The 26,779-nt window shown below is 44.4% G+C and overlaps 1 protein-coding gene across 1 annotated transcript; it reads left to right on the forward strand.

Annotated features, from left to right (window-relative positions):
* The first annotated feature begins 21,434 nt into the window (after nucleotides 1-21,434).
* On the forward strand, nucleotides 21,435-22,448 carry Magef1 (MAGE family member F1). Its single transcript, XM_045149181.1, is given in 4 exon segments — nucleotides 21,435-21,449; nucleotides 21,559-21,694; nucleotides 21,697-21,908; nucleotides 21,911-22,448. Coding segments are annotated over 4 exon segments (519 nt in total). The 3' UTR covers nucleotides 22,067-22,448.
* Nucleotides 22,449-26,779: the final 4,331 nt, after the last annotated feature.

Raw genomic sequence — 26,779 nt, forward strand, 5'->3', positions numbered from 1 at the left:
CTCGGCAGATCCAGAGGGCCGGCGGGAGACCTTTGTATATTTTGAAGCAGGGTCTAGCCCAGGCTGACCTGAAACTCACTCTGTAGCCCAGGCTGGTCTTGAACACCTGACCATCCTCCTACCTCGACTTCCTCAGTCAGTGCTGGGATTGAAGGCATGTGCCACCACACTCGGTTTCTTTTCTTTTCTTTTCTTTTCTTTTTTCTTTTCTTTTTTTTTGGTGTCTCGAGGTAGCATTTCACTCTACCCCCAGGATGACCTGGAATTCACTATGTAGTCTCAGGCTGGCCTTGAACTCACAGTGATATTCCTACCTCTGCCTCCCTAGTGCTGGAATTAAGGGTGTGTGCCACCACTCCCGGCTTGTTTTCATGTTTTTAATCTCAGCTGATTGTCAACAGTAGCATTCTGAGAGAACAGAGGTGCATTTTGGGAGCCTAAACATGGGCTAGATGACCTTTGGCCCATCCCTTTATATCTAGCTCTGGTTTCCTCATCTCTAAAACGGGCACATCAGCCCTCCCTGTGCAGGGATTACAGGGGATCACACCCAGGGTGCCAATCAAGGAAGGGCTGTGTTTGACTGAGAGACCCAAACAGGAAGAGACACATTCCTCCTCTTCCTCTTAGATGGGGCACCTTAGCTCCCAGCTAGAAAAACATAAGCAAAACAAGGCAGAACTTCACTTAGAGCTTTGCGCCTTGCTGGCCAGTAACATTGAGATGGGCAGGGAAGGCACTTACTCCCAGCATGTTCCCCAAAGCCAGTAAAGGCCCTGCCAATAGGAGGGAGACAAGAACTCACTATTCCAGAAGGAAAAGAAAGGCTCGCCCCCCTGTGCCAGGCTTCAGGCCAGTGGCTCTCCTCTGACCTCTGCCAGGCTGGCCAACCAGCAGTTTCATAGCTCCACCCAGCAGACGGGGCGGGTGGCTGTGGAGCTGGTTGGTGGAGTTGGCTTAGGGAAGAATATTTTGTATCTGGCTTCTGGAATGACTAATGAATGAGCTGTCTCCACTGCAGGAGAATTATGCCACTTAAGCAAAACCCAGCAGGGCCAGGCGGCTCTGAGATAGCTAATAGGAAATGCCTGTCAGAGACTGACGCTTCAAAGCCAAATATACTCTCTGTGCGGCTCGCTGTTTGCTAAGTTTACTTGGTGCAAAATATAACTCAGCTGAAAATACGTAGATGGCAGCCAGTGAGTTCCCTCCCCCAGAAAAAAAAAGGGAAGGTGGGAAGGTGGAGAGGAGAGCAGCTCCCAGCTAACAGGCTGGTTCCCGGGGAAGGAGCAGCTGAGCTCGTTGCTGGGCCAAGGAGCACAGAGCGCTTCTGAGGGGAAAGTCAGTGCCAGTGTGGGAAGAGCAGTGAGTGGGAGCCAGGGGGCTGGGCTCAAGTCTTGCTGTCACTGCCCCTCTGCCCCTCTTCCTGGTGTGGCCTTGGCTTCATGACCTAGCAACGGAGAGGCAGACAGCTCGGCACTCCATGTCACCCTTGGTACAACAGAGGCGGTAGTGTCTGTTGAGAAGGGGCACCCAGACCTCCTCCTTCCCATGTTTGCCATGGATGGCTGAGAGAGTGGGTGTAAGGATAAGATCGGCTTGATGGACACACTGTAGATTTCTCAGTCCATGAACTAGAGCCTTGTGCTAAGGCATGGCACAGAGCCCTTGCCAAGGAGCTCACAGATGGAGATCCCTATGCCTCTAAGTTGCATCCTCAATGGCACACACACAGTCACCCAGCAGTCCCCGAGGCAGCTCGGTTCCTCTTCCCATCTTCCCTATCCACATAAAATACGAGGGAAGGTATTCAGATTTATTTCTGAAAGTCGGAGCAGGGCTACGTCACCCAGAGCGCCCCACAGAACCTGGAGTACAGTGCATCTGGGATACCTCGGCAAACCAGACAGGGTGGGATAAAGGTAGAACAGCCTTAGCTCTGCTCTCCAAGAGCTTGTTGCATTGCTCCAAGACGGGAGCTTACAGAACAGAGGGAGGACGTGGGAGAATCACAGGGCGCTCTGCTGTGTGGCCAAAGCATGGTTCAAGTCCCAACAGCCGTCCCCCTGTTTACTCCAGTGTTCCTCCCACAGCATCTTTTCTTTAAGTGTAAATCCTTTCTTTGAGTTCTCTAGGTAGGCTTCAAAGGGTTCAAGGCCTCTGACGCGTGGGGGATGGAGAGGGGATCTGCTGTGGTGCAAGGAGTCAAAGAAAACAGCAAACAGTAGGCGCAGAGGACCCAGAGGTCAGTCTGGGGTGCAGAGGCAGTTAGCTACTACCCATGTCTTATATGTAGGCTCTCAGCGCATATGTATGCCCACATAGTTGTACCTCTTCCAACCATCAATCATGATGACTTACCCTTGAGATGGGCAAGCTCCCAGAAAATACAGAAGGTTCCAGAAGCATGTGGAGCAGCACGTGTCAGGAAGCCTGGCCCATGTGAGGAAGGGAAACATCACCAAGGCTGTGATGACAGAGAAGCCCCTGCTCCAATCCCTTCTTCCCCTCTGCCCATCTATGTGTCTCCCACAGGTCCCAGGGGAGATACTGAAGCAGCCATTCAGGGTGGTTGTGATGATGCATTGAGACAGCGTGTGTGCACAGCCCCATCCAAGAGGGGCTTAAGCAATTGCTATTCTGTGGCCCCGGTGGAACTCTAAAGGACCAGCGGGTAAACAGGACCCAGGGCTTACCTCCTCTTCTCCAGATCGGAGATCTATGACATCAAACCAGTTCCTCCCTGCAGAAGCAGCAGCCAGAGCTGGGGCTAAGGGCTGCCCAGGAGGCTCCAGCAGGCTAAGTGTCTTGCTGCGTGGTGACAGCGTGCCTCCTTCCTGCAGGAGGTGGGCTGTGGGCTCAGGCGAGCCAGATCCGGTGGCTTCAGTGTGGAGCGGCCTGAAGACTATGGAGTGATGGGACTATGGGAGTGAGGGAGAAAGGGGCAGGTGGAGGAGATACTTTATTGGCTCTATAAGTAAATGAGTAACCGTCTTGTGCATTTTCTATGGACTAAGCCCAATAGATGCCCCAGGGAAGTCAATACCTGTGGCCTCTGCACCCCCAAAGGGAGACTTAGTGAAGTAGCAGTGAAAGGGAGCTCTGTGAAAATCATTCAATGGTGTTGCAGTCAGGTTCACATTGCTGGTAGAAATCACCCAGCCAATAGCAACCTGTGGGAATAATGAGGTTTATTTTGGATTATAGACTCAAAGGGGAAGCTCCATGATGGCAGGGAAAACGATGGCATGAGCAGAAAGAAGGTGGACATCACCCCCTGGCCCACATAAGGTGGACATTAGTGATGGGAGAGTGTGCCAAACACTGGCAAGGGGACACTGGCTATAACACTCATAAGCCCACCCCCAACAATACACTGCCTCCAGGAGGTGTTAATTCCCAAATCTCCATCAGCTGGGAACCTAGCATTCGGAACACCTAAGTTTATGGGGGACCCTTGAATCAACCACCACACATGGCCAGGTGCTGACTAGGAGGGAGCAAGGAGAAAACCAGATAGAGACAAGTGCGTGCCAGGAGACGTCTGTGTTGGCATCTGCCGAGAGGAATGACAGCAAGGGTGCTGGGCACAGACTGTGTTCTGTGTGGAGTGCTGTGCATGGTCGGCCAGCCAGCCAACCCCGTTCCCACTCTCCCTCTTACCAGCTCTCTGGCTCTGAACAAGCTTTCTGGGCCTCCAGTTCCCACCACTGTAAAATAAAACTAACTGTGCCTTCCTCACAGTGTTGTTGGTGACCATTAAATTAGGTGGCACACAGAAATCTCGCCTTTCAGGCTGGCTGTGGTGGTGCACGCCTTTAATTCCAGCACCTGGGAGGTAGGAGGATTGCCATGAGTTCGAGGCCACCCTGAGACTACATAATGAATTCCAGGTCAGCCTAAGCTAGAGTGAGACCCTACCTCGAAAAACCAAAAGAAAAAAAGGAAAAGAAATCTCGCCTCTCAATACATGTCCTATCTGTGGAAGCCATTGTTAATGAGACTGCCCATCACAGAGGGAACCTAGGAGATACTTGGAAGGAATAAATGATGGGACTTGGTAAAGATCTGAGTTGACATGTGGGTAATGTTGACAAAGTTGAGTATCTTCTGTGGATCTGACATAGAAGCTGAAGCAAGGGGAACCATCCAATGAGCCCAGCTCCTGCCAAAAGGGGTCCCCAGTCCCCTGGAGCAAGGGATGCAGTTCATTTTTGGAACAACTGCACTTGAGGTCAGTATCTGAGTTAAATGTTTCCACCTCATTTTCTCCAGTATCTCCCCAAACAACAGTTAGATGAGCTCCTAGAATTCCACAGCCAGAGCTAGTGATGAGCTTCCTCGAAGCCCTTGGGCCTCATTGAGCTCTGAGAGGAAGATCCTGGACCAAAAATGTTGTGTGGGTTGAAATGGCTGCTTGGTGGCCATCTGTCTTGCACACAGAACAAAACCTCATTCAATATGTTACCTTTTTTTCCTGTTTTTAAGAATGTGGCAGTCCCATTGCAAGAAAGGGGCTGACAGGACAAAGCCCCAGGTGGGAACAAAGGAAATATCAGCACTAATTGTCTTGCCAGAAAAGAGTTGAAATTCTCAACATGTTGGAGCCAATGCTGTTAGGAAGAAGCCCCAGAAGGCGACAAGATGCAGGAAATGCAACGTGTAGCATGCGGAACCCAAGAATCATCCAGCGAGCCTGAGCCCAGCTACGTCGTAATGAGGCAAACTCCAAAGCGGCTCTCCCTTTAATCTGGCAGTAGAAATGAGATGCTCAAAGGCCCCCACTTCACCCACTCCACCCTACCCCATGTGTTGCCATGACTACCCAGGTTCTTAGAACAAGAAAGAACTACCTCAGCATTTCCCTATAACACAAAAGAAAAATATTCCAGGTTTCTGGGTGGAGAACTCCAAGGAATGGGATCTGTTGCCATAGCAGGTTCTTCAGAGTGCTCAGTGCTGAAACCCGAGCCTGCCGGGATGGGCCTCCAGCTCCCCCAGCCCACGGAGTCCTATTCTGCTGTCACTGCTGGCTCCCTCCCCTCAGCTGGACCTCATTTGCCCTTGCAATGAAGCACGGTAAAAGAAAACACATCCCCTGTCCATATGGGAAGGAACAGGCTCAGAGGGGTGCAGGTCACTGCTTAGCACTCCCCAGCCCCCAGATAGCAGCAAAAGGTGGCCTCTGCTTTCTAGCTAAGTTTGCCTTTGAACCAGCTTACATGAGGCCAACCTGGGTCATGACCAGGAAGCTCCTCAGAGTCACTTGTCCTTTAACTGAGCACTTATCCCAGTGTCTTGCCAAACCCAGAGGATGCAGCCTGGGAGGTCAGTTGATCAGCCAACCTGCTATATCCCCAACCTGAGTTTCATGGGACCCCAAAAACCACCCTTGACATCTCCCTCTCCTTCCCATCCGGTCACCTGTTAGGTGGCATCTATGTGCCCCTCCAGAGCCACCTTTATAAAACATGTTCTGCCCTTGAGGCTGCCCTGATGGGCAACGTCAACCAGCTCTAACACAGGGGTGGTAATAATTCTAGTGCTGCTAGTCCTAGGTGCCTTGCTCCCCTGCATCTTGCCCAAACCATTGCAACTAACCCCTTTGTACACCGTCCCTCCTCCAGTCATTCCAAATGTCCCCTCTCCATACGGGCCCTAACTAATACACTCACGCTGTGGCTCTACCTAACCTTACCTGGATCTTGGGACTGAGCTCACACCCTCTAGAAAGGCTGCCCTATGCTTCCAACTCTGGTAAGGCTCCTAGAGTCCAAGTTCCTCTTTCTACATGATTGCAAAAGCAAGTCTCAAGCCCCAAATCTGAGTCCCTGGAGGGGGAGAATCCTAAGTTGCTGCTTTCCCCTGCAAAAAACCAGCAGTTTCTGCCAGAAGGAATAAAAGGCAGGTGCTCAGGGGAGACCTGTCAAGGCTGGAGGCTCATGGGATATGCTGTGGCTTCCCTTTGAGGGTGAGCTTCCAGATGGAAAGGCCCTCCAGCATGTGAGAAGGTCTTAGGAGATGGCGTATGGAAGGAGAGTCATGAGGCGCTAGTATAGCAAGAGTGCCCTGGAGTTCTGGCTTTCCTCTTGTTGAGCTATGGACCTCAGGCAAGTCATCAATACTCAGAGACTCCGCTCCTCCAGTGAAAAGTGCTGGTCACAGTATGACCTAGCTCAGGGAGTTGTGAAAACCAGATGAAACAAAATCTCCTCCCGGAGTGACCTACAGGAGTGGACCCCAATGCTGTCAGATCCAGTACTTTCTTTTATATTCCAAATGTTTTGTAAGACCACCTTTACTGTGCAGAAATAAAGTATATAAGCACGATAAGTTACACACATATTTTTAAAAATCAATATGCTATCCTGTGAGATAAATAATGAAAAGGGAAATATCTTTGAATAAAATGATGTGCATTATAACATAGAAATGTTCAAGCATATATATAGTAGACTAGATAATGAGGTGGGCAGAAGACTGTACCTACTTATAATGAATGCATTTGGATTTAAAGAAGTGAAGCAATATTTACTGAAACATTATGGGCACCTCGATGTTCTGAAACAAGCCTCAGTCCACACTGTATGGCCACACAGACAGATAGCTTGAATCCCTATTCACCTATGAATGCAGAGTTCTAGAGGTGAGTTGTTTGGGCGACTTGAATGCTGTGAACATTCTGTTATTAGTATTGTGTTTTTGAAAATGGTGAACAATTTTTTGATTTTCTTTTCCCAACTGAAACTAAGGAAAATTGGTGAAACAAGCAAGGGTGCTGTTTTCCTGATGAACTGGATACCAGCACAAAGGGGAAGGAGACCAACACAGAGAAAAATCAACTCCTACCAAATCAGAGAGCCAGAGCCTCAGAGGCCCCCAACACCTCAGCACTGAAGCAGACCAAAAATGAGCCCAACATGGCTCAGGGAAATCTTGCGGAAGAGGGGGCGGAAAGAATGTCAGAGTCACATGTTGGGTCATGATATGCAGAGACATTTATCATACCAATAACTGTGGGCTAACTCCACAATGCACGACCCATTTACATCAACAAAGAGGGTCAATTGGGAGGGGGTAGATCATGGATGAGCCTAAACAATGGTACCAAACTGCATGTATTTGCTGAAAAGAAAACTAATAAATTAAATTAAAAATAAATAAATAAATAAAATTGTCATAAAAAAAGAAAATGGTGAACAAAGTCTAGTGAAATAGTGTTTACTTGATGTATATGAGAGGGATGCACTCATTTAAAAAAATTCAGTGTACTTCAAAACTACAAGAGGTATTCTGTATTTACACACAGAATGGAATTGGGTTTTAGACTTAGACCAATATAAAGAAGTTTTCTATCCATATGTACATCTGGTGAAGCATCCAAATGTCACATGATGTCTAAAACAAGTCACTGTGCAAGACTGTGGCATTTGTGACTCCCCTCACCTCCACCCACTGTATTTCGAAAATGCCCCTAGGGGGCAGCACTGCCTCCCCTATGATCAGTCCAGCTGAGTTCATGGGGTTGGTCATCCAACAGGTAGCATGTGGAAGTGTAGCCGAGCAGCCCCACAACCTCCAGAAACACAACCTAGAGCATTAGGGTTCTCTATCAGCACATGATTCTCCGTCCCCACTATTTTGTTATATTCCGCTGCATTTTTTAGTTAGTTGGGGCCACAGGCTAAGACCATTTCCTGATGTGAGGTCTCTCATGACAAGTAGAAAGAAGAAATCAGCTCCAAAATAGTCACATAGACTTCCAAGTAAAGAAAGCACCCCTGTAGCTGGGTGTGGTGGTGCGCACCCCTAAGCCCAACAGTTGATAGACACATGTTCAAGGCCAGCCTAGACTAACTGAGGTCCCGTCCGCCTACTCCCATACCAATCCTAAAAAAAAAAAAAAAAAAAATCATGTCAGCAAACAGACCCTTGTAAACTTCCTCTGGACAGTTTTTGGGACTTCTTTGAAAAGAGTATCCTCAGTGCTTATTACCTGTGGCTCTATTGTAAATCAGCAGAGTATTTCATAATGTTAGAACATTTGCTTCTCAATTGAATGTATCCAAAGAAAAGCCATTATTGTCTGGCAAGACCTATCAGCACTGAGCTGAGGGAGTCCACTAGTGTGTGGCCAGCTCATTCCTTCCCATATGCAGCCTTAACAACCAGCTCAATCTTACTTGAATCTCAGGTCTTATTTTCCACAAAAGGAGCAATCATTTCTAACCATCCCAGAAAAAAAAAAAAAAAAAAGAAAGAAAGCACATCCTCACACAAGAGATGAACTTAGATGCTGGCTCCAAGCAGAGGAAACTCTAGCCTCCACAGTTATTTTCTTAATTCTTTTCTTTTTAAAAATATTTTTATTCATTCTCTATCTGCCTCTTTCTCTCTGTCTGTCTGTCGCTCTCAAGTAAATAAAAATAAACAAAAAAAAATTCTTAAAAGGGCTGGAGAGATGGCTTAGTGGTTAAGTGCTTGCCTGTGAAGCCTAAGGATCTCTGTTCAAGGCTCCATTCCCCCGAGCCCACATTAGCCACACGCACAACATGGGGCATGCATCTGGAGTTCATTTGCAGTGGCTGCAGGCCCTGGTATGCCCATTCTCGATCTGCCGTTTTTCTCTCTGTTTGTCTGTTGCTCTCAAATAAACAAAAAAATTAAAAATAAAAATATTTTTATTTATTTGCAAGGAGATAGATAGAAAGAGAGAGAGAGAGAGAGAAGGGTTGTGCTCCATGGCTTCCAGCCACTTCCACCACTTGGTGCATCTGGCTTATGTGGGTACTGGGGAATCGAACTCTGGCTGTTAGACTCTGCAGTCAAGTGCCTTAACTGCTCAGCAATCCCTCCAGCCACGTAAGTCTTTTGTTTTTAAACATGTGCCTGTGCATGTGTGGTGTGTGCAGGTGTCCATGCACCTATGAATTCATACATGTGAAGGACAGAGACAGCCTTAAGTGTCATCCATGGGGACACCATCCACCTTTTTTGAATCAGGGTCTCTCTACCTGGAGCTTGCCAAGTAGGCTAGACCAGGTGACTGGTGGAATCAGGATGGAGGAACCCAGGAAGGGCTCTCAAGCTTGCTATGAGATGAGCTGTCATTTTCTTCTCACGTGGGCAAGCAGAGCTGCCACTCATCCCCAGCCTTGTGAAAAACATTTCACATGCATCTTGCTGGGGAGCAAAGTGGCCCACCAAGTGTGTGTGTGTGTGTGTGTGTGTGTGTGCGCAAGTGGCTCCATCTGTGGATAGGGTGGATCCAGCAAAGTTGGGAACCAACCAGGCTTGACATATGTCACCTACATGTGTTATGAAGGGTAGGAAAGGGGCCAATAAAAAAAAGAGAGAGAGAGAGAGAAGAAGTACACAAACAAAATAGAAAAGCTTAAGATATTTTCTCAAAGTTTGTTTCTCATTGTCTCCTACTCTCCCTAGGAGCCCAAGTCATGGTGGTCCCCAGCAAATCCCTGGAGGCAGGAGGAACGACATCGTGAGACAACTGGGACTGCTGTCTTTTGAAAAGAAACTGACATCACTTCCAAATGTCCATAGGAATGTGCCCTCCAGAGACATGAAGTATTGAAGCTGCTTTCTTTAGCCAGGACAACAGCAACCTCAACATCCCCGTCATCCTTACCAGCTGGCTTTCTGCTCTGTGGCATGACCGTCCCAACTTCAGGCACACTTTGCTAGAAACTTAGAGGATCAGACCTCTCAGTATTGGGAGAAACTTAGAGGGTCAGACCTCTCAGTAGTGAATCGAGCTCAGAAATCCAGTGAGCTCCACCAGTAGCTCTCAGCTTTTGCATGCACATGAGAAACACCCATTCCTAGGCCCCACTGCCAGAGATTCTTATTTAATTGATCTGGGACACGACCCAGACACAGATGTGCTTTAAAAGCTCCCCAGGAGATTCTAACGTGCAGCCAAAGCTGAGAACCACTTGATTACAACAGGAGGGGTCCTCTGGCTCTCATTCAGATCTCAGTTACTCTTAATTTATACATGCTTCTAGCAATCAAGTAGATGTAAGATTAAAAGCAGTATATTCAGAATGAGAAAGGCTACTAATGAAAAGACACTTAAAGGCAGTAACGCAAGACTATATAACATATCAGAGCCTGATCACAAGGCTAAAGATAGAAAACCTATTAAAAGCAAACATAGTACTGAACCTCTCCCCACTCTGGCATATACTATTTATAGTAAAGTCTGAGGGCACTACTCAAGGGAGGTGGGGGTGTAGTGTGAAGGGCAGGTGATACATATATTGACCACCCATGTTGTGTTAGACATGTATTGATACAATTGTTTCAAAGATTACCTCATTTAATCTCACCACAGCTCTATAAGTATTATTAGCCCATTTTACAGATGAAGAAACCAAGACAGGGAGGACTACTGGCTTGCTGAAATTTGAACCAGCAGCGAGTTGTAAAACTGGATTTGTTTTGCCTGTTACTATTTTGAAACAGGGTTTTGCTATGTAGCCCAGAATGGCTTTAAACTCCTGACCCTCTTACCTCAGCCTCCCAAGTACTGGGATTAAAGGTATGTACTAGAACACTGGAGACAAATCTGAGATTTGAATGTCAAATATAGATCCACTTGGCTTAAAGGCCTATTGATTTGGTTGAAAAGGTCACATGTTCAAAAGTGTCATATCTACTCACTTAACACCATAATGGATGTTTCTCATGATGACCCAATGTCTGGAACTGGACTATCCTTAGTATTGAGCTGTTCAAGATGTTCACTTTCAGAATGGCTGCACACACATGTGTGTGAGCGCATGCACATACACAAATACGTGCTTTTCAGCAGTGATGAAAGAACTGGGCATCCATTTGGGAAATAAATAAATAATACAAGTTATTTCCTAGCTTGCACCACTCATCAAAATGAATACCAGATGGCTAAAGATGGAAATGAAACCATAAAGGTACTAGAAGAAAATATAAGTGAATATTTTATCATCTTAGGATGGGGAAGGACTTTCTAAACATGTCAACAAAAGCAGAAACCATAGAGGGAAAGATTGATAGATTTGACTACATAAAAAATTAAAAACTTCTGTACATCAAAACCCAGCATAAATTGAAAAAATATTCAACCTCACTAGCATTCAAAGAAAGGCAAATTAAAACAGCAATGAGGTTTTTTTTTTCTTTGCTGATCAGATTGGCAATGATTAAAAAGAATGATAATACTGAGAGCTGGCATGGGTGAGGGGAGTTCAGCTCTCACACACTGGTGGAGGTAGTGTAAATTGGTACAATCTTTCTGGAAGGCATTTTGGCAATATGTATGAAAAAAAAAAAAAACCCAAGAGGGCACATACCTATGACCTAGTAATTCCACAAATAAAAATGTATCCCAAGAACAGAGCTGATCTACCATACATATACATATCCATGCTGCAAACACATGCAAGGCACTCTTTGGAGTTGAAAAATTGAAAGCAATCTAAATGTTTAACAAAATGAATTAGTCAAATAAATTGTGCTATATATAAAACCCAATATAATATAGCAATCAAGCATGATACTACATAGACAAACAGATCAAGAGATTAGAAATGAAAACCCCCAAACAAGCCTAAATATAGATGAGAATTTGATCTATGATAAATGTCAAACTAGTGAGACAAAGGCAAATGTTTAAATAAATGATGCTTGGATACCTAAGGAGAAAAAGTGAACCAATATTTCAAACAGCACATCAGGATAGACTTGACAGCATAAATTATAGGAAAACAAGTCTCACTTATTGCTGGTAGGAGGAGAAAATTATATATATATAATATATATACATATATATATATGTATGTGTATGTGTGTGTGTGTGTATGTATATCCTTAGGAAGGTCAATTTGGTATTTTCTATTAATGTTATTGATATATTTATCCCTTAATTCATCAGTCCTACTTTCAGAATTTTTCCTGCAAATATATTTACTTGTACACATGAATACATATAACATTGTTGTATTTAATAGAAAAATATCAGAAATAATCCAAATATCCAATTGTATAGAATTGGTTAGATAAATGGTATGTCATCTTCAATATGAAATACCAGGTGCTCTCTACATATTGACATGGAAGGGTGTCCACTGTACGTAATTGTGGAGGTTGTTTTCCTCTTGTTACTGTTTTTCCAAAACAAAGTGCCACTGTGGAGGGAGGGAATGTGGGGCCTGGAGAATTTTTGGACAGTGAAAATGGTCTGTATATTGTAATAATGGATATGTACCATAAATCATTTGTCTACACTCATACACTATATAACACCTACAGTGAGCCTAATATAAACTTGAATTTGAGTGATATGTCAGTTTGGGGTAATGATATGTCAATTATGTAGCATCACTGGCTCTGACAAATGTGTGGCTTTGGTGGATGATGTTGAAAAGATCAAGATCATCTTAGCTGCATATTGAGTTTAAGGCCAACCATGGCTACATGAGACTCTGTCTCAAAAATTTTTAAAAATTTTTGTGTGCACACACACGTGTGTGTGTGTGTCTGTCTGTCACTGGTGCACACGCCAGGCCTTCTTGGTGCTGCAAACCAATGGCCACATGAGAAGCTTGGGAATTGAATCAGGGATGATAGACCTTTGATTAGGGTGTCCCCCATAACTCATGTGTTTTGAATGCTTGATCTCTAACTGATGGCAACTTGGGAATTGGAACTTTGCTGGAGGTATGTTGTTGGGCATGGGTTTATGGGTGTTATAGCCAGCTTCCCCTGGCCAGTGTTTGGCACACTCTCCTGTTGCTGTTGTCCACCTGATGTTGGCCACAGGGTGATGTCCAGCCTCTGCTCATGTCATGTTTTTCCCTGCCATCATGGACTTTCTTCTTGAGTCTGTAAGCCAAAACAAGGCCTTTTCTCCCACAAACTGCTCTTGGCCAGGTGCTTTGTTCCCGCAACGTGAAGCTGACTGCAGTAGCAAGCAAGCACTTTCAACTGAGGAGCCATCTTCCCAGCCTCCCCCCTTGCCCAATTTCTCTAATATTTGAGGAACTTTTGCAACAAAAAACATGTGGAAACAAATGCTCCCTGTAGAGCCCAAGTAGATAATAGGATAAATAAGTATGCACTATGCAATACATTATTATAAAGCAATAAAATAATATTAAAACTGTTTTAATGACAGGATAATCATATATTAAGGAAAAGGATACACACACACACACATGCACGCGCGCGTGGACATGCCCTAAGGAACTATTTCTTAGGTGCCATCTACCTTTTATGAAACAGGGTCTTTCCTTGGCCTGGAGCTTACTAAGTAGGCTAGACTGATTAGATAACAAGCCCCAGGGATCCTCCTGTGTCTGCCTCCCTTGTGCTGAGATTACATATGTGCACTGTCATATCTGCCTTTTTTTTTTTTACATGGATTCTGGGGATCAAACTCAGGTCTTCATGCTTGTGAGGCAAGCAAGCTTTGCTGACTGAATTGTCTGCTCAGCCCATTTCTTTTTGATGGCCAGAAATTTATCAGAAGCCTCCTGTGTGCTTTTAAAAATGCATGAGACTTTTGCAGTCTATTGCATGATATATCTCAATTTCTTTTAATATGTAAATGTTTGAAAGCATTCACTTGAAGGAAAATTGATGCTCCTGAAAGAAATGTGTGTGTTTATGTGGTAGCTTCAAGAATTCTCTGGAGATCACATATAAGATGAAATCCAAGCTCCTGACATGTAAAGCTTTTTTTATGATTTGACCCTCATAAAGTTTTGTTTTTTTTTTTTTATTCTATGACTCCTCATGCATGAATTCATCTCTGGGCCACCTGAACCTCTGCTGTTTCCTGACAGGCTAGCTTTCTTCCAGTCTTTAGGGAATCACACTGTCTACTTGCTGACAATCCACCATCCTAAAGCCCTTGAGGGAGATCAAACACCACCTTCTATGTTAAACTTTCTCTGATGGGCCTGACAGTTACAACATGAACTGCAGAGTGGTACCACAGAAGCAGCCCGGACATTAGAAGCAGAAGCCTGTGGGGTCAGGGAGATGGCTCAGTAAGTGAAGTCCTTGATGAACAAGCATAAGGACCTAGGTTTGGACCTCTAGCACCCACCTAAAAAGGAGGGTGAGGCAGTACGCACCTATAATCCCAGCTACAGGAAGGCAGAGACAGGAGATAATATGGGACTTGCTGGCCAGCTAGTATAGCAGAATCAGTGAGCTCCAGGTTCAATGAGAGACCTTTTCATAAAAATAAGATGGAGAGTGATTGAGAAAGACACCCAAGGTAGTTCTCTGGCTTCCACATGTACACACAAAATTAGGCATATAAACACACAACAACAACACACACACACACACAAAGAGAAAGCAGACCCCTCCCTCCCTCCCAAGAAAAGAAGTAGAAACCTGATGTTCAAATCCTGGCTTCACTCTTGACAGCAGACAAGTTATCTAACTTCTTCATCTTGTTTGTAAATGTTTCTTCTCTCAAAGGGCTGTTAGAGGAATGAGATCCTAGAAAATAAGTATTGTCTACCACAAGCTCCCTCATGCTCCCAAGTCCTATAAGCATTTTACTTACACTACTAATGCAAAAAAAATATGTATTTCCTCTTTCTATATTGACCAATTTCTTTCAAACAGATCAAAAGTTCTCTATGTCTCAGATCCTTATTTTATTAACCCCATGACCCCATGACTTGAAAAACATTGGTTATTAAGTTAAAGATATTTATCAAGCCAGGTGTGGTGACACACACCTTTAATCCCAGCATTCCCAAGGCAGAAGTAGGAGGATTGCTATGAATTCAAGTCCAGCCTAAAATGACATAGTGAATTCCAGGTCAGTCTGGGTTACAGCAAGACTTTATCCCCAGCCAAAAAAACCCACAAAAGATATTTGTCAAATAATAGCCTTCTTTTCTAATTTCTCATTTCTTCTAAGCTTTTTGAATATTGAGTGTGTTCCCAGACTTCCTTCTTGTGCCCAGCTCTCGAGAATTGGAGCAGGGAGCCACCCACCAAGATCATAAACACCTTGAGAGCACAACCCCATCTCAATACTTCCACAGCACCTCACTCAGCACCTCGAGCATAGGACACACTCAGTAACTTCTTATGGCACAAACAGAAACTTTCACACTCATGACAGAGGGGACGCCCTCTCCAAATGAGCTGGTGTGCAGAAAGGGGTCATTGTTATGGGAGGCAGAGCTGGAGGCAAGCCCTTCTCCCCCATCCACAAGGAGCGGCACCCCCAATTATACCATCTGGCCTCCAACTTGTGTGTGCGAGCCAATTAAAAAGCACCCTCTCTCCAGTGTCTGGAAACTCCTGCAAGGAAAGTTTGCTGCCCAAAGTTGGCTTTTGACTAGTCTTAATAAGAGACTTCAACAGGCTGTGTTGAGAGACAATGTCACTTAGAGGAGCAGCTTGAAGTGGCAGTTAGGAGAAGAATTATTTTAATGAATACATTTCCTTTCAATTGTATGGGAATATCAAGATCCCATTAAAATGGGGAAGCAATTAGAACTAATAAAGATGAATGCACAGTGCTCGGTGCATGCGGAATAGCGAGCAGCTAACAAAGGAGCTCAGAAAGCAGGCTCTAATCCAAGGAGCTAGCGCCCGGCCCAGGGGAAAGCTCTGCTCAGCTGCTCAAACCACTGTGCCCCGCACATTCTGATCACGGTCCAGCCTGAAAATAGTGTGAGTTGGACTTGGAGTTGTGGGGGAGGCTCCCCTCCCTCCTGGGCCAGCCTCTCAGGGACTGTGATGGGCTGTTGGCGCCCCCTTGGCAACAGCCATTCAGACCAGAGCCCTGGCTCCTAGCCAGCTTCTCGCCTGTCCCTCGCACTGGGCCTCATTGTGTCCAGGTGGCAAATGCCTTCTCATCAACTCTCCTTCAAGGTTTGGAGAGGAGGTGGGACAACGCTGACACAGAAGTGAATGAGAAGGGGCCCCTGTGCCCGCTTCATCTCTCTCTTTCTCCCTTCCCCCGCAGCCCACGGTCTGCGCCTCCTCTGAATTTGAGGTTATGTTACAGTCAGTGGTGAGTCATAGGAGCCAAACACAGAAGTACTGTTGCTTACACAATTGCTCTTCAAACAGCAACAAACAATTTTCATTACTCAAGTCAGATCGAATCATTCGCCTGGCCATCTTGCCTCAACCCCAGCCACACCAACAGGCCCAAAGCTTCACACTCTTCCCATGACGCTCTGGGCTCCCTTGTGCTTCAGCGCAGAGATATGGACAAAGCTCTGCCTCAGATCCTTTCTTTGAGCTGGATCCGTTTCATGGCTGTCAATACTGTCCAGAAAAGCAGGGAAGACACCTCTGCAGTTTGGGGCCCTCTCAGATGTGGGGTAGCATGTTACTCAGCACCTGTGTGAAAAGTGTTCAAAAGTTTAGAGGACTCTGTGGCCAAGTTTAGAGGGAATCCAATAAGATAACCCGGGCTCCCCACCAACATGTTCACTGGTTTTAGATGCAGTGTCACTACTCCACAATTCCTTATTTAATCTTTTTTGGCCAGACTGTTTTTCAACCCAGGGATGTGTAAGCTCATTCGGAAATGTTGGTATGTGAGGCCAAGTTGCACACTTATTGCTGGGATTTTTCTACCACTTCTCTTGTAAAAAGTATCTTGGGTTTTTTTTTTTTTTTTTGAATGACTGAGTACTTTAAAAGCATGTACACATTTTAAAGCTTATTTGAATTTCGAAGTAACCCTGTGGGATGGGCAAAGCAAGGGCTGTCAAGTCTGATGATGAAGACACTGGCCCACAGACTCAGTGTTTTGTGCAAGGTCACAGGGTGATAAGTAAGGAATTGCTCAGAACCAACTGATACCTTCGTCATTAATCAATAGAGTGCTATGCATTCCAAGAAAGTTCCTCCTGAAATTCTGTTTTTCCAGCGTTAACCCCTCCTTCCCTCCACAAACTAAGTTGCACTAGGCATTGAAGACTTTCACAGACACTAGTCTAGGCCACAAAAGATTCTCTCTCATGAAGATTTTAATATAGTAGTTATCAAAGTGCTTGTTTAAGGGGCTGGGAAGATGGCTCAATGGTTAAAAAGCTTTACTTGCAAAACCTTATGGCTTGAGTTCGATTCCTCAGTACCCATTATAAAATCAGATTCACAAAGTGGCATGTGCATCTGGAATTCATTTGCAGTGGCAAAAGGCCCTGGCATGCCCATTCTCATTCTCTCTCTCTGCCCTCCTCCTTCTCATAAAAATATTTTAAAAGTGTTTTGCTGGCCCCTCTACCAAACATATCCTTCTTTCCTTTAAATAGATCAGTACTAAGTGTCCAATATACAGTGGGACCAAAACTGGAAACATGACTGTTTATGTCCCTACAGTGTAACACTGTGTGTGGCACCTAGGGGCTGGCAAGGATAGAGCAGTCTACTCACTTTTCATATTCCTCACTGTCTTCTATGTCTCAAAGCCAATTCGTTTATTTTTAGTTTTAGAGTATAATTCATATTTTGTGGAATGCATAAGCATTAGGTATGCAGTTTGGTAAATTGAAACAAATGCATTCCTACACTTGTGATAAAAATCACTTCCATCTCTACAGAAAGTTCCTGCATATCTCTTTACAGCTAAACTCACTCCAAGTTTCTCTATCCTAATTTAAAATTTTGTTGTTGTTGTTGTTTTGTTTTGTTTTGTTTTTCGAGGCAGGGTCTCACTCTGGCTCAGGCTGACCTGGAATTCACTATGTAATCTCAGGGTGGCCTTGAACTCACGGCGATCCTCCTACCTCTGCCTCCCGAGTGCTGGGATTAAAGGCGTGCACCACCACGCCCGGCCTAATTTTAAAATTTTATTCATTTGTGTGCATGAGCACACATGTACCACGGCATGTGTGTGGAGGTCAGAAGTGTCTGTGTTCCACTTTTGTGAGACAAGGTCTCTTGTCACTGCAAATGAGTCTGGCCCACAAGCTTTGTGTTCTCCTGACTGCCTCCCATTGTCATAGGCATGTTGGGATCACAGGTAAATCAACCACCTTGCATCGGGCTCTACAGGAGTGCTGGGGAATTGAACCTGGACCAGCAGCCATTGCAAGCAAGTGCCTTTAACCACTGAGCCATCTTCCCAATCCCCTACTATCCTAACTTTTATCACATAATCTGTCTAGAACATGAGGTAAATGTATGTATGTATAATTTTTCATTCAGCATAATGCCTGCCAGATTCACCCATGTGGTGTCAGTAGTTTGTTCCTTTTTGAAAGTAAGTACTATTATTATTGTACACTTCTTTTTTTTGAGGTAGGGTCTAACTCTAGCCCAGGATGACCTAGAACTCACTCTGTAGTCCCAGGCTGGCCTTGAATTCACAGCAATCCTCCTACCTCTGCCTCCTGAGTGCTGAGATTAAAGGTGTGTACCACCATGACTGGCCAGTTTTACAGCTTTTTTAAACTATATACGTTACTGTTAATTTGTCCCTCAAATTTTTTTTCTATTTACCATCACTCCTGAACATTCCTTTTCTGCATATATTTCTTCTGCATATCTCCTTGGCCAATCTTGCAGTGATAAAAGTATGGTGACATGGATGATTTTCTCTTCAGCACTGTCCTCTCAGATAGGGGCAAGTAACTAAGGAGTCCAGCACAGTGGCCATGGGCACACGCTTCAGAGCAGGCAGATTTGGGTTTACATCTCCAGCGCAGCACACAGCAGATGGGTAGTTTTGAGGCAGGTGATTTAACCCGCTCTGTGACTATGTTTCCATTTGTAAAATGAGGATAGTAATACTTTCCTAATAGGGATTTATTTATAAGGACTAAATTATATTGTACATAAAAATAGCCTCAAGCTAGACTCTAATAAACATCCTCCTGTTTCATTCACACACTTTGTTTTTGTAAATTATATAATATTAATGGGCATGTATTTTTTCAAAGCTTTGCTTTGTTTTGTTTTGTTTTGTTTAGATACAGGGTCTCACTATACAGCACAGGCCAGCCTTGAACTCTCAATCTTCTTTCTTCAGCCTCTAGAATGCTGTGACTATAGGCATGAGCCACCACACTTTATTTTTGAAAGTTTTCAAAAGCAACATGTTACACTTAAATCTAGAGAAATCTTTCTAACATTTACTTAAATAAACATTACTTCTAAAGAAAATAGAAAAGTTTTTTTTTTTATCATCTATTGGTTGTATATTGAATTCCAATTATGAGAGGCTTTTCAAAAGAATTAAAAAAAAATAGCCTTACTTTTAGGATGTTTTGTTTAGGAAGGGGAAGACAAAAGCAAAAAAAAAATATTTAGGATACAAAACAAAGTGCATATTAATACATCTATTAATATAGTAGTTAAGAGCATGGTCTCTTGAATCATAGTATACAAGTTCAACTTTCAGCTTTGCAATGGTGGGCAAGTTACTTAACCTCTTTGTGTGTTACATCATTTGTAAAACATGGATAATACTACTCACTCTGCAGGGATACAGTATCAATAAAAAATATCAATAATTAATATATGTCACACACAATGCAACATTAAATGTTTACGTGCATTACTTCACATAGTTTCCACAATGCTGTTACTGTTAAACCCATTTTATATCTATAAGGCAACTGAAGGGGAGTTTAGCTAACTTGTCCAAACTTACTTAGCTGGCAAATAGCAAGTGCCACAGGTAAGATATAACCATCTGTAAATTGAGGATGATAACAGTATTTTTTTTTTTTTTTTTGGTTTTTCGAGGTAGGGTCTCACTCTGGTCCAGGCTGACCTGGAATTAACTCTGTAGTCTCAGGGTGGCCTTGAACTCACGGCGATTCTCCTACCTCTGCCTCCCGAGTGCTGGGATTAAAGGCATGCGCCACCACGCCCGGCTCGATAACAGTATTTTAATGAGAATCAAGTGAACTAATATATGAAAAAAATGCTTAAAATAAAACCTAGCACACAAGACCTATGCGCATGGATGTTAAATAAATACAAATTGCTATGGCAATTCAGAGCTAATGGAGAATAAATTCTATGCAAGGTAACAAAGGAAGACTTTGAAAAGGTGATTCTTAAACTGAACCCTGAATAGAGGGATAGGATTTAAAGAGATAGGGATGTTGGAGAGGGTATTTCAGAAAGAGGAGTAGGCAGAGGAACAGAAGAAAGAAAGGAGAAGGAAAGGAAGGGAAGCTATGAAGTGGGGAAAAAGCCAAGCAGTGTTTAAAAAAAAAAAAAAAAAAGGAAAAACAAGGTAGTAATTTTGATTAGGGGGAAATTTTTTCTCCCTTCCCAGCTTTGTTGCTGGAGAAAAGGAACCTGGAAAGAGAAGTCAAGATTAACAAATATAAGAAGCCTGATGGCAGAAAACGTCCTCATCTGGTCTACATGCAACACAGCATTGGGGAGGGGGGAGGACCCTATTATATACAAACATGGAAGGCCTGTGTAAATGGCCTATGAAGATTCATAAGACTTGTGGCTCAGATGAGCATGTGTGCCTTTTCCCAGCTCAGTAGCCCAATCCCATTCTTGGGAGTGCCATTTTCTTTAATAAGTTGTGTTTATTTCTATTACCTTACCATGTGTCCTTGGTGCAAAACTTTGTTCAAGGACACCAGAATCTGGAAATCTCACTGGGTGACCCTTCCCATTCTGATAGGCCACTAGAACACTTCCTCCATGCATCTTTACCATATTCTTGACCTTCTCATCATAATGAGCAGTATTTATGAGTGCCTCTAAATGCCAGCTCAGTTACTACATTGTAATAATCCATCCTGCATACTGCCACCAGAGAATGAAAAGACACAGACCTGGCACAGATATCCCCCTGCAGTTCTGTCTCCATTGTATCCAGAATAAAGTTGAACTTCCCCATTATCCTACTGGTGGCCCTTAACTAACTGGCCCATCCAGCCTAAGCTTTCCAGCTTTCTCTCCATTCATTCAGCACTGGAACCTCTAAACATGGAATACACACTTGCTTAAAAGAACTCTACCGATGTGGAATTTCGTGTGCGCCGAAGCTTGCCCACCCTGCATATCTGCCCACACCCTGTGTAGTAACCCTTAGTTTTCCAAGTCTAAGAGGTAGCGCAAACTCCCACCCAGTACAGGCTACAGATGCTCCCACCCCAGAAGAGCCGGAAGTGGAAAGGTTTCCCCGCAGGAGCGCGGCCGCCATCTTGGCTGAGGTGGCCGGAAGTAGGGGGCGGGACCGAGTCTGCGCCGCGGCGTGCTGCGGGTCTGGGGCTTCAATGGCCCTACGGCAGTCGTTCCTTCGGAACCCGGTACGGTGCCGCCCCGCAGCCAAAAAGCCCCCGTTTGCGGTCGCACCCAGCTGTCCCGCCGCCGTCCAGCTCCTCCGTGCGGGTGTGCGCGCTGTGCACCTGCCAGCCAGAAAACTTGGTGCAGAGACCTGAGAGCGGGGTGGAGGGAGCTGGATGGCGGCGGTGACGGTGAGACCGAGGCTTCGGCCGCCGTTCAGAAGGAGGCCTGGAGCCGCTTCCTGCAGGAAAGCCCCAAGGCGGCTCTTGCCGCGGCGAGGGTGCCCGGGGCGCTGGGTAGCCAAAGACCCGGCGCGGCGCCCGCCCGCGTCTGAGTGGGACTGTGGCGGAATCGGTGCAGTTTCTGCTGGGTAAGGACGGGAAGAGGAGCCCCTTCCCTCGTCCCGAGGTGGTCCGATAGGTTATCGCGGACTTGAAGGGGTCTGTCCCCGGAGGTCGCCGCAAAGGTCGCCGAGTCTGCGGTCCGCCTTTGGTTTCGAGCTGAAAAAGCTTGACCTTAGCAAGCACCACACTTACATCCCGATCAACAGACTTAAGCCTCTTGAGGACTTGGAGCAGGATGTGGGAGCAGATGGCCTCAGATTGGGTCTCTCCATGATGATCTTGGGCCTTGTCTACATGAACGGTGGTTTAGCACTAGGGAGGCCCAGGTCTGGGAGATGCTGCCCTCAAAGTGTCATTGCCTCTTTGGGTACCTGAAGAGGCTTATGGAAGATGTTGTGTGGCGGCGATACATCAGTTACAGGCGGATGCCTCATACCAGTCCACAGGAATATAAAACTTTGTAGGGTCCCCTAAGCAACCTGGGGTTTGTAGCCAGGCTTCATGAGAATGAGCCCCAGCCCTGGAAGTGCACTTCCCTAAGGCCTTGGCTGCACATCGTCACTAGGGAGAGCGGGTGGAAAAGGTGGCCAGTGAGGGAACCCAGGAGACTTGTAATCTACCGTCTTGAGTCATAAGTAGTGTAAATCTGAGGAAAGAAAACATGTGACTTTAGTATTTTGGTCTTTTAACTTGTTAGGTTTTGTTACTCTTAATACATTATTAAATTACTGTCTATATATGAAATTGGTTTGTCTCCTAAAGGATTTTGTTGTAGAACTTTTCTGGCTTTGTAAAATTGAAAAATTTTGCCAGTGATTATGTAATATTAAACAGATTATACACACACCATTGTAATGCTGTACTTTAATGGTCTGAAGGAACTTGGCAGGTTGATGATCTGGTACCAGGAACAAAAGCTGATTTGGTGCCTAGACTGTAAAATATTTTTTGTCTATTATATTAAAAAATAAGTGCTATGCACCCGTTTTCTTATTATAGATTTTAGTATTATAGTATTTAGAAGAAAAGCTAAAATATAGTAAATATATCCTGGTACACTTAGTATGTATGTTGACTATCTTGTTTTGTGGGGCACAATTTCAGACATTTTGAGTCCTACACTTTTTGTAACCAAAAACCACAAGTTAGAGTAGAGTGAATTAAAGACTACAAAGGGACACCTAATCCAACTGAAGTGACTAACTGAGGTTTGCTTGAAGTGACCTTAAATATATCCCCTCTCACTCTGGGGGATGGAATTGAGGAAGAAGGAGAAGGAGTTGGGGATGGTACTAAAAATGATATAAGATCACAGATACTCCTTACGAACATGAGAACAAGACTTGATATGTGGCAAACTTGGAAAATACCCTATATTTGCTCTTATTCTTATTTCAGGTCAGTTTGTTACAGTTCACACTGATTGTGATCAGGGTCATTATGATCATCTACATTTCCTTTCTCTCAATCTCTTCCCTCTTCTTTCAAAGCTTTCAGATAGTATAATTTTGAAATATGTACTGTGGATGGAGGTCGCATAGAATGGCTACTTCTACCAAGAAGTTTCACTTCATGATCTCTCCCTTGGCATCAAGAAACACTGTTTATACCTGCTACTTTCCCAATCAGTGAAAAATCCATAACACATCTTCCTGTTCTTGATGCTCACAAAGTGTCATCTCCAAGCAGCTCTGGCCTCTGCAGTGTCAACTGCCTTCACTCTGCGAATAAATCCTTTCAAAAGTACATTTAGGAGCCGGGCATTGTGGCACATGCCTTTAGTCCCAGCACTTGGGAGGCAGAGGTAGGAGGATCGCCATGAGTTCAAGGCCACCCTGAGACTGCATAGTGAATTCTAGGTCAGCCTGGGCTAGAGTGAGACCCTACCTCGAAACACCAAAAAAGAAAAAAAAAAAAAAAAAAAAACTAAAAAGTATACTTAGGAACATAGAATTTAGAGGGGTAGAGCCCACCATAGAGGTGGATGTGGCAGGACTAGGGAGCTATCTCCTTATGGTGCCCAAAATAAAAGAACAGCTTTTCTCTTGACCACAAGTTTTCTGCTTCCAGTTGAATTCACTTTTTTTTTTTTTGTTTTTGTTTTTCGAGGTAGGGTCTCACTCTAGCTGGCCGACCTGGAATTCACTATGTAGTCTCAGAGTGGCTTTGAACTCATGGCAATCCTCCTGCCTCTGCCTCCCCAGTGCTGGGAATAAAAGCATGTGCCACCACACCTGGCGAATTCACATTTTCTGAGTTAAGGTTGATGTGGATCACAGATTACTTTTAGGCCCAGGAATTCAACAAATCACACTCAGGTCAGAACAAATGCTACCAGCTTATAGGCAATAAAGTTTACTAATGATTAAAAAGACTTTTAAGGGCTGGAGAGATGGCTTATGGTTAAGGTACTTGCCTATGGACCCAGGTTCAACTCCCAAGAACCCATGTAAGCCAGATGCATAGGGTGGCACATGCATCTGGAGTTTGTTCATAGTGGCTAGGAGCTCTGGTGCACTCATTCTCTCTCTCTCTTTAAATAAATAAATAAAGAGTATGTTTAAGTAACTTATCATTAAACAAAAATAATGACTGTTCAGTATGTGCAAATGATTTTGCTGGGTACCAAGTTTATTAAAATAGAAAGGCAGGCTTTGCCTTCAGTGAACAATAATATCCCACATTCATATTTTCTCACTGGCAGAAGTCAGAAGCATGTGCTCCTAAGGGTTAGTTTGCTTGATTTTGCCTAATATCACTTGGTAAAAGACAGTATTGAGATAGAACCCAAGTCCCTTGTACCCAAACCAGTGTGTTTCAGTTTAGCACAATGTTTCCCATTCCTAGCCTTCAATCGTGTGGTTTTAGTTATCACAACTCCAAGAAACAAGTGAGTCATATAATTATCTCCAGTTGCCACTTCAGTCTTCAGGGCAGTCACTGAGGTAGAATAGAAATACTTGCCATTTGACTTATGACAAAAATGTCTTTTCTCAAGGTCAAACGTGAAGATATGGAAAAGACAGAACTAACAAAAGCACCATTTATTGAACTACTATAGGACAAAAACTTTTTCCACTACTTTTACAAGCACATTGCAAAGTCATTACTAAATACTACATTTTACTTTTTACCAATGATAGTAATATTTGTCATTTATTCAATTCCCCAAATGGGCCAGCTTTTTTAAGCTTTATGTTTATAACAGTCTCAAAGGATAGATAGTATTTTCCATTTTGCCTAAGCAAGTTCAGAGAAGCTTTAAATGTCTCCCAGGTCAGACTGAGTCAAGAGTCTGTTCTTTTCACTAGTTGTTGGGACTCCTTCCAGTCTTAGGTCATCTGTCACCAGACTCATCTCCTTTCTTTAGACATTACAATCCCTCTGGAGATATTAAAGGCTGTATGTCCAATGTAATTGTGCTAAGACACTGGTCTACAAAAAGCAAGCTAGAATACAGTTGAGGGGTTATCTGTGCACCTTGATTTCAGCTCTGTCTATTCTGCCCTGTCGCAGTGCTGAGTTCACATAGAATGTATGTGTTTTGCTCAAGCTTAGCTTTGACTTTGAAGGCCATGTTTTCATAGCCTTTAGTCTGCTCTCTCCAGTAAGCTCCAAAATTAGTCTTACATGCCATTGAATAATTAATTAACATCTGTGGACATGCAAATGTGATTCCCAGTTTTGTTCCCAGATTGTGTGGAGGCTGGGAGAATTTGTGCCCTGGCCATAGAGTGGAAGACCTCCTATCTCACAGATGCCATCATAACGTTTCAGATGTGCTGAGAGTGTGGCCTCGGGACCCATGTGTGCAGTACGCATTGGCCATGCTAAGAGCTAGAGATGAATTGCCTGTTACTCAAGGTTGTTCACATGAGGGAGTAGGAAGGCCCATCAAACACAGGAACTAAAGCCAGTGGGGGAAAGGCTCTTGAACACTCTCAATCACATGTTGGACAAGGGAAAGGTTCAGGCAGAGCTGCTTAACAGAGATGTGTGTGTGTGTGTGTTAGAGATCAAATCCAAGGGTTGGACATGCAAGGCAAGTTCTCTACCACTGAGTTACATCCCCATGGAGACAGGATCTCATTATGTGGCCCAGACTGGCCTAGAGCTCACTGCCCAGGTTACCTTCAAACTGGCAATCCTTTCCTCTTTGCCTCCTGAGTGCTGGGGTTACAGGTATGTGGCACCACACCCAGCTCTTCAGGAATGATGATGCCTGAGTCAGGATTTATGATGCATTGGAACTTGGATAACAGGTGTTTGGAAACAGATGGGTTGATTGCAGCTGCCCCACAACCCAGCAAGCACATTGAGCTCCAAAGATGGCAACTCATTTGTAGCCCCTGCAAATCAGTTCTCAATTCATAGGTCCAATCCCAGTTTCCATTTGAAGTAATTGTGTTTCAGGCCTTGGTTATGATGACAATTGATACTTAAGCAAATTATACCACAGAATGTGCAACCCAACAAATGTGTCAGCACTTACCTCGCAACAGCAGCGCAGTATACTAAGGAAGGTTTTCCGCAAAGTGTCCCGATCAAGACCTTTTAGAAATTATGGCTATGTGACCTTGAACAAGGAATTTCAGTCTGAAGAATGCAAATCCAGGAAACAGTTTAGTGCATGATTGAAATAGGGGTCAGTGGTATCCATACTCCACACCCTAGCCTACCAGCTGATGTCAGACTTTGGCCACTTCCCAGCCAATAACTGTGGCAGCTAGCATTTGCTAAGGCTTTGCGCCAGGAATGGTGCGGAGAATGATAACCACATGGGCTCATGCATCTGCACAACAGCCCTGCAAGGCAGATTCAAGATTGCCAACATTAAGATCCCATAAGAAAACCATAGGAAACAATGTTTCTACCATTCACTCAATATACAAGGTAAGTGCCTGTCTCAAAAAAAAAAAAAAAAAAATTAAAAACAAGAAAGAAGGAAGGAAAAACAGGGAGGAGGAAGGAAATGGAAGAGAAAGAAAGGAAAGGAAAAGAAGGGAGAGAAGACAAGGAAAGGAGGGAGGAAGAAAGGAAGCTTGAAGGGAGGTGGCAGAGAAAGAAACTCTGGCGCTGCCCATTTATATCATAACCTGAGCATCTGGACCCAGCATATGGAACAACTGGAAGGGGGAGGTCACAATGAGGGATGGGGCAAATTGGCTTCTCCAAGG

Source organism: Jaculus jaculus, chromosome 5 (assembly GCF_020740685.1).
Source record: "Jaculus jaculus isolate mJacJac1 chromosome 5, mJacJac1.mat.Y.cur, whole genome shotgun sequence".
NCBI classification, from domain to species: Eukaryota; Metazoa; Chordata; class Mammalia; order Rodentia; family Dipodidae; genus Jaculus; species Jaculus jaculus.